Source organism: Leptosomus discolor, chromosome 3 (genome assembly GCF_034619465.1).
Source record: "Leptosomus discolor isolate bLepDis1 chromosome 3, bLepDis1.hap2, whole genome shotgun sequence".
NCBI classification, from domain to species: domain Eukaryota; kingdom Metazoa; phylum Chordata; class Aves; order Leptosomiformes; family Leptosomidae; genus Leptosomus; species Leptosomus discolor.
Window position 1 is genome coordinate 80,303,919 of NC_141393.1, and position 13,568 is coordinate 80,317,486.

Here is a 13,568-nt window from a genome sequence, read left to right on the forward strand (position 1 = left end):
TTAGTTTAAAACAAGTAACGGAATTTCTGGAATTCAGCTTCTTGTGGCAGTAGCTGTGGAGGTAGACAGCAAATAAATAAAAAAAAAATCAGTCATCAACAACTAGTCTATAAATGGATGCTGAACAGCTAGGGAAGAAATGCACTCTTGTATCTGCTGCAACAATTTCTGGACAAGTGAGTGGGGGGCTTGGGAATATGAAGGGAATGGATTGCAAAAATTAGTCATATTCACATGCCTTCCCTTAAAAACAAAACCACATGAAAGTTCTATTTGCCACTGTTGGAGACAGACTATTAGGCTGATGGACCATTGCCCTGAGCCAGTAGGACACTACTTATGTTCCCATCCTGAAAAGAGATGTTGCTTTTTCTATTAGAAGTGCAGAGCCTCACTTGCTACACGGCAGTTATGTGAGAGTACAAAAATTCATTTTAAGAAACCTCTATTTTAGAGGCTTAAGCTGGCATTAGCCACTGGGATCTAATTGAATTGGAGTGCGTTCTGTCTACAAGTTGTTCCAAGTGCATTGAGAAGCCTTACAAAGCCTTTCTGCTGCAACAGAAATTGCAGATAATCAGGCTCCTTCAGAAATGCTTCTGAACAAATATTAGATATAGAAGTATCTTCAACTCTGAAACGACACAAAACTGAAAATAGTGTACAGCTGTTCCCAACTTATTCTGTTGGATATGTTTAATTTCTTAATGAAGATTAGTTGCTGTCATCAATGTTAATGTTTAAAAAAAAAATTAAGGTGCAAATCAGATTCTACCTTCAATTGGAAAACAACTTGTTTTAAGTATTTTCAAGATTAAAGTGGCAGATTTCTAATTGTAAAATAAAAGTAACGTTCTGTTGAAAGCTAGGTTTTGTGAGAAATTACTGACATTTAATGTAAAGACACTTGGAATGACAGCATTTACATTTTTAAGTGCAGTAATTTTGGCAGGTACAAAGTATTTCAGTTTCTCAAACTCGGAATGGCTGCCATGAGAACATAATATGCTTTCCACACATCTCACTGAATTGTAATCTGTCTTTCGGGTTGGAAGGAACCCTGGGAGGCCTCTAGGCCAACGGCCTGCTCAAAAGAGGATCAACGCTGAATTCAAAGCAGGTTGCTTAGGGCTTTGTCAGTTGAGTGTTGAAACCCACTGGGGCTGGAGAGTACACAGTCTCTGAACAATCTGTTCCAATTCCTTACTGGTCTTGTAGCACTTACTTTCCCTTCATGTTCAGACACAACCTTGTGTTTTGTGTTATGATCAATGCCTCTCTTTCCACCATGCTTTTCAGTAAAGAACCAGTTCCCTGTTATTTTAAAGCATAAGCACTTGCCCCTTAACTTCTTGGTGCCTCTCCACTGATCTACTCATGAATATCTTGTACCAAGGAAGGAGGGAGACAGTAAGTGCAGAGTAGGACAGATGCAGTCTTAACAGGTGCCAGATAAGAATGGGTTCCCATGATGCATTGGCTGTGCCCTTGTCAACACAGCCTAGTATGCTGTTAGCCTTTGTCGCTGCTGGGGGCCACTGCTGATTCACGTTGAGCCTCTGGTGTGTCAGGACCCCCATGTCCTCTTCAGCAGTGTTGCTATCCAGCCTGTCGACCCCCATAATACAAACAAGTTCTGTGCTACAGTGTTTGTCTGTGTTTCTGGCTGAGACAGGAGTTTTTCAAGCAGACAGAAATTATGGAACTTTATGACCATTGATAGACTTGTCACATATATTCTCTTCCTAGTAGTCTGGTTCCCTTTGGATGTGAGGAGTACTTGAGGAAAAAGGGCAGGCAAGCATAAAGTGCAGGTCAAAAGTAGTGTTCCTGCAAGGTTACAGATTGTGCATCCTTTTGTTAGAATTACAAAAGATAACAACGCACTGTTTTCGCAGACTCACTTCAGGAACTGGCAAAGGCTGTGTCTATTCGTGACTTCTTCACCAACAGCGTTTTTCCACAGACTCTCATTTGGTGTTTGGAAAGGCTACTGCCTAAAACCGTGAAGCCATGATTTTGTCATGTTACCTAAATACATTCATCTAAAGGTATCATGTGTTGACGTCTTCAGGAAAACAGTTGAGGTCATTGGCTTGGCTTTCTGAATGCTCAAAACAACTAACACTGACTATCAGCTTTATAATTTCAGGTGAACCAGTGGCTTAACTGTGCAGACCTAAAAGCATATAATTTCTTACTCTAATATGAAATTTGTAGTCACTTGTACAGTGGAGCTTTTTTGCTGTGGTGAGGGTGGAGAGAAATTGTTGGGTTTCGTTTTGTTTTTCTGTGTTTTATTTTCTTAGTGACTAAAATTGATAGCTGTTTTGGAAACTTCATGTGGCAGCTACTCTGATCATATTGCAGGATATTTTTAGGGATAATATTTCTAAATAAGAATCTCTGTATCAGGCTTTCTGTACCTAGGTATATAAGCTAGTAAAACTTATTTATTCCAGATACATGTTACTGTCCAGTATCTGTTATTTGGCATAAGCAGATTTCGCTAATATCACGAATTACGCTGTGCAAGCGTGGAACTTTTTGTTTCGCTTGCCTTTATGCAAGCAAGTCCTCATGAAACAACTGCAGCCTATGTGTATCTGAAGAAAACGCAAAAAAAACTAGTATGTGTAGTTACAACCAAGGTTTAGGTCTACAGCACGTACCCATATTCCTAACAGGGATGTTTTGATATACTTTAAAAGCTGGAGCTTTTACATGCTGTTAACAACCAACTTGATGGCTTCTCGCATGATTACTACTCTTGCGATCTTTTTTCAAGCCCTTTTTTATTCTCGTCTTTTGCACAAGCCCACGGTAAGTACAGAGAGTCCTTCTTCCCCAAATGGACAGGTAAAATCTTCTATTGGTGTCAATAGCAAGAAGCTACATGCACTTTTTATTTATCACAGTGAATATTGCTTCAGAGTTCTGAAACATCAAATAGATTTGTGTAAAGAAGCTCTTCAGGCTTTTTCTTCTTTCTGTTTTCCAGGTCTGTTACTGTGAAAAATCGCTTATAAAATGGCACTTGGTGCATCTTCCTTTTTAAGCTTCTAGAGTGACATAAGGAAGTTTCTGTAATGCATTTTTAATATTTTTCTGCATCCCTAGGATTTTTTTATCTTAAGACTTGTAGACTGTCAAACTGACCCTGAGGTAGCTGCTACTATAAGCTAGTAAAAGTGAAATTCTAAAAAAAAAAACCCAACAAACACCAACACCAAAAACCCCACAAAAAAACACCACCTCAGGAATGTCTTCCATGAGTTGGTTATTTTTGCTGAATTAACAGAGGACTTGCCAGACTCCAGAGCTTTAGGTTTTACTTTTGAATAGCTTGAATGCATGATTGTAATAGTTTCACTCCACAGTGCGTTTTGAATTAAAATATTATCGTATCTGTCCGTGGTCTGACAATCTTTTTTGTCTTGTTTGATGTTCTCTTAAAATTGAAACTGCAATCTTATTTATACTGTACAAAGAGAAGTTTCTCTCATACTTCTTGATCTGAAATTTTATTGGATCTGAACTAGATAATGAAAAGACACTCGATCTTGCAGTGTAGACAGAACTAAGCATGTTCTCTGGGGTTTTTGTGGCTGTGGGAAACTGGCAGTATTCAGCTGGGACCCTGCTCTTTGGGATTGGGGGAGGCTTTTCTCAAGTGAGAAGTTAGGTGATAAGGGAAAGAATGGAGCTGTAAAAGTCAGATGTGAAGGCCAAAAGTGCTGTCAAAACAGGCCACTCTAGAAAATGAACTATAAACTGGCGTAGTGGGGATATTAAAGATGGGGTAAATAGCCTGGAGGAATCTGTCACTAGTGATTCTAGGTACTTTGATTAAGCCTTAAAACTGAAATATTCTGGGGGTGGAAGGAGAATTTTGGAAAATTCCAAGTACTATTTAAGTTGTTATTTCAAGGTCTCCGCTTGGGCAGCCAGAAGTGAAAAGTCACTTTGTCCTGATTCCAGATAAGTTTTGAAGTGATCATCAAATATGCTACTTCTAGATCTAGCATTTCATTTAATCCATAAGAGTTCAATGAGACACTTCTTAGAAATGTGCTTGGGTTTTTTTTACTGCTGGACTCTTAGCTCTGATTAACTGTTAACTACCGCTTTTTCTAACAGATCAAATGTCTAAAAGGCCAGAGAGACTTCTTAGACCAACCCACTTTTGATGGGATTCACATTGTCAACCATTTCACAGGAGATGATGAATCATTTCATTCTTCTGATGAAGATTTTATAACTAACTCCATACAGGAGAGTGGGGTGAACTTTCATCTACACAGGAGGACTGGTCAGATGGCTTTGGATCACACAGTTGTAGACAGCAGTGACAGTGATACTGAGGAAAGTGCTCTTCAGACTGGGAATTCGGACAAGATGGTTTCCACGCAGAGAAGAATGGAATCTTACTCCACTACTGTGTGATTATCACTGTGACTGGCATTGAAGACTTTCATGTTTCTTTAAGGGTGAAATTGTCAGGTAACTGAAACTATCTAGCAGTTGGTTTAGGTAACTATGGGATGTGGTCTGGCCTGTGATAAATATATACACGTACTGTCTATCTGCCTTCTCTCTTTGCCAAATCTTGCTAATGCCATGCCATTGCCATAAACAGGCTGGGAAGAAGTTGATGGATGACAGTTCTGACAGTATTACTGAATGTTCCTTGGTTTAGAAACTGCAAATATATCATTTCTTTGATGCAGAAGAACAGTTTTTGCTGTTCACAAACACAGGAATTTTTTTCCTCAAAAGAAATTGCTCTTGTGCAATATTTTACGCTCTGAACAAACGTGTGTATGTTTTACATTGTTACCCATTTGTGATCAAGATGGACCCTAGTTAACCATCTGATCATGACACATATATATAACTATCTTATGCTTCTCGATTACTTTTGTTTTTACTAAAGTTATTGGATGCCCACAGAAGGCTTGAAAGAGGAGCCTTTATCTGTACTACTTCATATATTCAAATAATGGTCACTAATGTCATAAAGGTGTTTTTCACCATTTTCACTTAAATCTATGTGCATCTGCTTTTGATGTTGCTAAATAATACCTGGTCTGAATATATTAATTACAATAATGTTTATTTTGTACATATTTATATATCTACACCAAGCTGAAAATGTACATTACACCATTTTATATGAGGAATGTAAATGTTGCAATATTACTGTCTCTGGTATTCTAACAGGAAAATGAATTCTGTATATACACACTAGAAATGAATTACTAAATAAAGGCAAAACACTAACTTCACATTGTTTCAGCCTAGCTACACTAACAGGTTCATGTTGGAAATGCTTGTTCAAAACACTATTGACTGAAATATTTTACCTTCATATATATGTAATGAAAATAAATTTTTCATGATTTAACAAGGTTGCAGCATTTAGTGTTTAGTCACTTCTCAGCTACAGCCTTTGGTTACCACACAGTTACGTTGCTGGCTCTAGATTAGAGTGGTAGTTCAAATAAGGTGAAAAATTATTTGTCTTATAGTTAGTTCTAATGAAGGCATGGTCAGTGCAGTAAAAACATGTAAATTCAGTCATCTTACAGTTTTATATTGCAGCGGTATCCAGGAAATTAGCTATTGGTCCTGTCACCAAGTACTGACAAAGCAGTAGGAGCTGAGCGTTCTGCTTTCACACTTTACTGAAAATTGAGATCCAGTACAATGGCCCCAGCTTCTTGAACAGAACAAGATATTCTACTGTGTCCTGTGAACGCTCAGTTGCCCTCTCAGACACATTCTAGTCAAGAATATAATATTCTTAATAGCAGGTATTATTGCTATCTTATGTAATTGAACAATCCTTAAGACTTCTTTTCTAGTAATGTTTGCAACTATTCCATTAATAAAATAAAAAATAAGACATGCACTAGTCAGCACCTATGTTAACTGTCTTGCCACCTATGAGAAGCAGTGTAGTTGTTTAAAATTGCGAGGAGCATGGAAGCATAATGCTGAACACATCTACTAGTCCTGTTCGGCATTTCCTTTGAACGTGTCCTCAGAAACAGCATAACTGAGGAGATGACAAATGTTTGAAGAATGATGGGGAAGGCTGCATGGAAGAAGCACATTCTGGGCCTCTCAACAGTATTATCTGTCCAGGCGCAATCTAATTTCAGTCTTAAAGAAGATAGGAGACAGATTCCAAGTTGCCAATTTCTGCAGCTCCTAAGTTGCTTCAGTGTTTCTGCGAAGTTTCCCCCCACCCTACCAGTGCATATGTAGTTCTCGGTGTAGCCTGTGGAACTTGCCATCTGTGAGGCGGACGAGCTGTGACCGATTCTGATCCCTGTTGGAAATTTCATGTGTGCGAAAACCAAATCAAGAGCACTTCTGTTCACCAACAGTTGCCTTTTTTTTCCCTCCAATAAGCATGTGGTAACTTACATTTGCACCTGGATAATTGTTGCCCAGGAGGATAGGTGACAAATGTCTTGTTGCCTGTCAGCAATACCAGCTGCAAGTCTCTTTTAAAGGTAACAATCTGTAGTAAGTGGCAGGAGCAAAATTCAGTTAGAGAGCCATAAAAATCCTGTCTGTTTGAACAATGAAGTGTTATGATTTTGCAATAACTGCCTTACTGTTCAAGTGATAGCAAATGAGATTAGTTGGCAAGGGCTATTTCCTGAACTTTTGTGGTCTTAAAGGATACTAATATAATAAATACTGACACAACAGCATAAATAAAAATATCAAGGGAAAAGCAAAAGTCATCCAGCCAACTGCATCTCTTCTAGTGATGAAGGTGAATCACTGAACATACCTAAATTGGAGAGAGAACAGATTTGATGGGTGGTTGCATCCAGAGGGTAGTTGTCAATGGCTTGCTGTCCTGATAGAGATCCCTCAGGGGTCTGTACTGGGACCAGTGCTATTTAGTATCTTCGCAATGACATAGACAGTGGGATTGAGCGCACCCTCAGCAAGTTTGCAGATGACACCAAGCCAAGTGGTACCGTCAACACGCCTGAGGGATGGGATGTCATCCAGAGGGACCTGGACAAGCTTGAGAAGTGGGTACCTGTGCACCTCATGAGGCTCAACAAGGCCAAGTGCAAGGTCCTGCATCTGGGTCGGGGCGATGTCTGGTATCAGTACAAGCTGGGGGATGAAGAGATCCAGAGCAGCCCTGCTGAGAAGGACTTGGGGGTGCTGGGGGATGAAAAGCTGGAGGTAGCAATGTGCAGTTGCAGCCCAGAAGGCCAACTGTATCCTGGGCTGCATCAAAAGAAGCGTGGCCAGCAGGTCAAGGGAGGTGATTGTTCTCCTCTACTCCACTCTGGTGAGACCCCACCTGCAGTGCTGTGTTCAGCTCTGGAGTCCTCAGCACAGGAAAGACATGGACCTATTGGAGCGAGTCCAGATGAGGGTCACAAAAATGCTCAGGGGGCTGGAGCACCTCCCCTGTGAGGACAGGCTGACAGAGTTGGGGTTGTTCAGGCTGGAGAAGAGAAGGCCCTGGAGAGACCTTAGAGCGGCCTTCCGGGACTTAAAGGGGGCCTACAAGAAAGATGGGGACAACCTTTTTAGCAGGGCTGTTAGGATAGCACACGGAGTAAAGGTTTTAAACTAAAAAGAAGGTAGATTCAGACTAGATAGAAGCAAGAATTTTTTCAAATGAGGATGGTGAAACACTGGCACAGGCTGCCCAGAGAGATGGTAGAAGCCCCATCTCTGGAAAAATTCAAGATCAGGCTGGATGGGGCTCTGAGCAACCTGATCCAGCTAAAGATGTCCCTGCTCACTGCAGGGGGGTTGGACTAGACAACCTTTAAAGGTCCCTCCCAACCCAAACTATTCTATGATGCTATGACATGCCGCCATTTCAGAAGACTTGGTTATGCCCCGAATACCCTAGGAAGACAACCCAAGAGAGGCTGTTCAGAATCATCCTGCTTTTTCTGCAACTATTCTGCCAAAGAAATGACACTAATCTCTTTGCCTATGTGTATTATAATTCAAATATGCACCAGAATGTCAAATCATCAACAGCATAGATAATATATTTACTAACGTGTCAATATATAAAGCACACTAATTATGCTACACACCATGACCCTGCTTGCATGACCTACTAACAAACATTGCCATTCTCTTAGATTTGCTCTGTAGGCAGGCAGTAAGAGCTCAATGTGAATGCTAAAAACATAAGCTAAAAAGCACGTAAACGTGAAAACCTAAGATTCTTGAATATAGAAGTGCTGCAGCTGAGGAGACTGTGAGGTGAAACAGGGAAGGGAGATGTCCTGCTATATACAGAGTTTCCATGTAAATTACATTTTATGTTTGGTAGTGAAAATGGTTCTGCTTTCCCAATCTGATAATCAAATGTCTTCACTACCTAGAGAAGCCTCAATATTTAAATTTTCTTATTTCTACAGGCTAACGGAGTGAATATTTTAGGACCTAATAGCATCTATGATTAGACCTCCTCTTACTTAAGTCACTTCATTTCACGTATTAGATCAGACGTCTGTAACATTTGTGAAAAATTGGGAACATGACTAGTTGGGAGAAAGAACATCTGTGAAGTTAAGCAGCATGTATTACATTCATGGCTCAACAACTATTTGGTCACATTTTTGACAAAAAGTTTTTGACACAATTCAATTTTCAACTGTATGTGCAATTTCCTGTATTATTTTATCTAAAATAAATTGCTATTAAAGTGATTAAAAGAAGTATCCACATAGGGGTTTGCATAAATTTAACAAAACCACTTTGGAAATCTTGTACTATTGAACTTAATCAGTACTCAGCCCTTTCGTGGAACTGCAACACAGAAGGAATTGCGTGTTTCTCTGGGGTTTTTAATGTAATCACTGTTCTGTATCAGAGACTATGCAAGTGACTGTGAAACTTGATGCTCATCCAACATTTATATTTTAAGCTAGAATGACCTAAAGATACATTAGCATAAAAATATCCACACTTTAGACTGGATGTGCTGCTAATTCCCTTACCTGTAGAGGCTCCAAATACTAATTTTGGAGGAAGGCAGAGGATAATGCAAATCCCCTAGGAAAACCATTACGCTCGTCCTGGAGACTAAAATAAAAAGTCAACCTATAAAACAGAGGTTAGTACGATCGAAGTGGAAACTACAGTATTATGTTTGATGATGCACCAGCTACTGACTGAATGCGTATTGAGAGGGAAGAGGAAAGCTATGTATCAGCTAACAGCGTTTTGGATTTCATGAAGTTCCTTTTTTTCTGTGAAATGCTTTTATCAGTATAATTGTACAGGTAATATTTTTTGTAATTCCCTGAGGGTTTTGGTTGGTTGGTTGGTTTTTTTTTTTACAAACTAGCTCAAGACATAAGAAAAATCAGTGAAATACATTTACGCAGTAGCCCATAAAACCAGAGATTCTGAATGATGGAATGAAAAGCACACGGTAAATTAACTTTCAACATAACCTCTATATACCATCAGCTTCAGCGCGGAGAAAACATGCTAACATATGCATGCCTACGCATACATGGACACTCGCTGACTCAGATACAACCGCTAGATCCAAGATACAACAGCTTAACACCCTCCCTTCCCAGGAATTAATACCTCATTTCACAATTACGAAAAACAAAAGCAATGTGGCATACTCCTAGAATTGTATACTCTTGCATAAGTGACTGAAATTTCTAGCGTCCTGCTATGAGAACTAAAATTCCTGAGGCCATTTTGCATAGTCTACATTCTGTAACCCATCGCTTCAACTTTCTTCTATTCATAATGGAGGTAAATTCTGGGTCCATTCCTTCCCAAAGCTGGAATCCCTCTTTTCATCCCAGCCTTCAACACCACGGCCTACTGTCACTTTCCCTCTCCAGTTCATGCTCATGGTGATCATTACATTTCCAATCTGCTCTGAGAGCAGCAGAAGTTACTTCGGTTTCCCCCGCGATCAAAAAAAATTGCTATCAAAATCACTGATTAATGTCTCACATTTACAGCACATGTTTATGACACAAGGAGAAACATAAAGAAGGTAATGACAAGATGCTGGGGAAAAAAAAATAAACAAGCAGGATATGTTAAAAATAACTAAGTGTTTACAAAAAAGTTATAAAAAAAAGACACACTTTACAACAGAGTGCACAGTGCTACAAGGTCTAGCAGCTTCTCATATTGAAAGCGTTCAGGATTAACTGTGATCAGGATAACTTTAAAGTGTGTATGTTACTCATGAGTTCCCCACAGAATCACCCTCTTCGCTGCCTTCTCCCAATCCTGACTTCCACACCCAAGAAATTGCTTCTCCTCCCTTAGGTACCAAGCAGCTAACCTGTCAAATCCTGTTCTTCAAATCCTTCCTCCTGTTACAAAGCGTCTCATCGCTTCTGAACATGAAGATCTCATCTGCGTCCTGTCACCTTTGGCACCTTATCTGATGTCTTTTTAGCTCTAATGGTGACACTGGGCAGCTGCTGTGCAGTAAATGACATTGAGTAGCAATTCAGTCTTAAGCACGACTATAACGTAATCCCACCCTAGTTTAAACTTCTCCTTTTATTTATTTCTTTCCTTCTTTTGTCACTATGGGTTGATGACCACGTACTCACCATTGCATTCAACTATATCTTACCAAGTTTTTAACTTTGAATATCACAATCCCTTTGGGGGAAGCATTAAAGCAGCTCTGTTAGACCCAGCCCCAGCCCCCACCTCACACAAATTACAACCCTCCGCCAACTTAGGACCGTTGGCTTTTTAACACAGGGATACAGAATACTTGGTATTGTCATGCAGCTCTGGCGGCGTCACATGATGACCACTGCATACACAACACCATCTTACAGGGTACTGAACTGCGGCACATCGGCCACGCCAGAAACCAAGAATAAAAGCTTAGTCCCTTCACCTCTGCTCAGCGTGCTGCTACTACAGATAGCAAGCTCCTCCCAGGGTGGAAAGAGCCTTGGGACAACGGCTGTCAGAGGCTAAGGAGTGGAAATTGCCTTCAGGCCCTGCCTACGAGCTGCGGCACTTTTCTTTCAGTCCTTTGCTCCGTAGAGATAGCAACCCCGCCATGTTTCTGGGTCGCAAGATAAAACGCGTGAGGGGCTGTGCCAGATAAAAAGGGCTGGAAGCCCACGGAACGAAACAAGCTCACCCGTTCCAGCATGAGCCCCGGGAGCAGCCCCAGGCACTCGCACCGGCAGCCCCGGCGGAGACGGCCCTGACGGCTTCCCTCAGCGCGGCGTGAGGGAGGAGACGCCGCTTCCCGCCTCGCCCGGCCTCGCGCCGCCGCCCGCGGGCACGTGGCGCAGCGGCGGCGCCCTGCGCAGGCGCGGCGGTCCCTTCCCGCCGGCCGCGCATCTTCCGCGGGTAGAGCTAAACAGGCACAAGGCTCCGCGGGTCGGCCCCGGCGGGCAGAGCCCGCCATCCGCTTTCTCCGTCCTCACCGGCGGAGGTCCGCGGTGGTCGGGGTCCGTCCCGACGAGCGTGGCGGGGGTTGGGCGCGCTGCCGGGCGCCGGAGAGCGGCTGAGCCGCTCTCCGGCGCCCGGCAGCGCGCCCAGCCCCACCCCCCGCGTAAATCACCGCGTTTTCCAACGCACCTCTCTCAAATTTTGAACTTAAATGTATAAAGACGAATATGTATTTTATTGTAGCCGGGTCAGAAGTGCTTGTGAGCGCTAACGGTGATTTCCAGCAACGTTTTCTACCGAAAGGCTGATGCTTTATCGCCCCGTTTCCGAGGCAAACGAAAAAGACCGTTTTGCAAAAAATTCGCAGCGAAGGCGCGTACACCGAGCTGTTCCAACCCCGTTATTTTTACTGATCCCAGCGTTTATTTTTTTTTGGAACCTGGCGGCGTGAACGATTTTCAGAGAAATCGAGCAAAGGCGCAGCTAAGGGGACGCGCCGTTAACTAAAAACTGCTGTGCCCAGCACCGGGAACTTTCCGGCAATAATGAAGGTGTTAAGGGCGATGTGTCAGTCGTGTTCTTCAACTTCCTTTTGTGTCACTGCTAAAAGGTTGGACAGTTGGTTGGGGTTTTTTTTGTTTGTTTTTTGTTTGTTTGTTTGTTTGGTTTTTTTCTCGTATTCGCTCGCTCGGTTAGATTTTGGGAAGTCAGGTTCATCCTATGTCGCACACAGGTTCCATAAGCACCAAGTGACTAATTTTTCTGTGAATACTTCGGGGGGGGGGGGGGGGGGGGGTGTGAAGAAAAACACCCGTTCGCAAAGCCAGCGTGCTCCTGGGCGTGAGGGAGGCTGAAGGTTTGGTCCCGCCTTGTCCCACCTCAGTCTCGGTCGCTCGTGAACGGGAAATGGTGTGAAACCTCGATTCGCTCATTGCGGAGCGGCCCTGGAGGCACCGAAACGAAGCCTGAGAACTCAGAGCTCAGAAACCACCTCGGAAAGACACCGGAGAGCCGATGCGGCTTTCCTGGCTGCCTCGGGAATCCGAGGCTAGACCTGGAAAGCTGTGGTTTGGGCTGGAGGTGTCTGTAAAGCCAGGGGAGGCTTTTTCTCTTTTGCAGAAGGGAGCGGCGGGCGGGACGGGGCGCTGCCCGCCGCGGTGCCCCCCTCCCCCGGTGCCTGCCCGACGGATCGTTCCCGAGTTAGCACCGACAGGCAGGCGACGGCGACAATCGCTGCCCTCTCGCCTGGCTCCGCTCCTCTTTTCTCCGTTTGAATCGCTCTCAAGCTACAGCACCCACCCTGCGCCGGGGAGCGGGGAGGGGGGGGCGAACCTCGCCTACCCCTTCCATATTTAACCATTACCTAAATCCGAAGGGAAATGAGCAAACCTCTACGCTTGGGTCTTAAGGTATTTTCAGCGCCGTTGGGCGTATTTATCCCGAAAGAGTTTTTCCACAACAAGTTATTTCTAGTCTAGAGGAGGTCTCCTTCGCCTTAGCCCCGATTACACCGCCCCGCAGGGCTCGACGGCGGCGGGAAGTGGGTCCCCGGTGCCGGGCCCGGGGCAGGGGCGACAGCTCCTCCGTCCCCTGCCCTCTGCCTCTGCCCGCCTCGAGTCAATCTGTGTTTTGAATCTGTGACTCGTTCTCGTTGCGGAAGTTGAAGGGGATCCAAGAATAGTTCAGATAGATGTGTGTAATTTCTAGAGCACAACCCCGAGAGAAATGAAACGCCCGATTCCAGAATGACACTTTGATGTCACTTCAGCGAGCCCTCTGAGGTGGAATACGGTAAGACATTTTCATTTAAGGAAAAATGAGAGAGAAAGAGAGGAGGGGGAACAGTGCTGATTTGCGAGGCTTTGGCGCTTTTTTTTTTTTTTTTTTTAAAAAAAAAAAAAAAGCTTTTTTTTTGTTGTTGTTGCAGAAGCTCCTAACGCTCAGGAAGTGGAATTTGTGGTTTAGGGGGCCGAGCTCTGAAGGAGTTGAGAGAGACAGAAAAGAAAAAAACCAAAAAACAAAAAAACTCCACCAAAACCCAACTCAAGCACCATCGCTCCTTAAAGGGAGGCTAAATTTAAAGTCACCCAAACGAGCGGGCTGCGGCGCAAACCCCCGTCTGCAGCACAGCTTCCTTCACCCCTCCA

The 13,568-nt window shown here is 43.1% G+C and overlaps 1 protein-coding gene across 6 annotated transcripts in view; it reads left to right on the plus strand.

Moving 5' to 3' along the window:
- The window catches only part of EVI5 (ecotropic viral integration site 5), a 68,908-nt gene extending 64,462 nt beyond the window's left edge, over positions 1–4,446 (plus strand). For all 6 annotated transcript variants that reach the window (XM_086462767.1, XM_086462768.1, XM_086462766.1 and 3 more), the window contains one exon: positions 4,141–4,446. In XM_086462767.1, the coding sequence (XP_086318893.1) occupies positions 4,141–4,446 (306 nt within the window). The remainder of the gene's footprint in view (positions 1–4,140) is intronic.
- Positions 4,447–13,568: the final 9,122 nt, after the last annotated feature.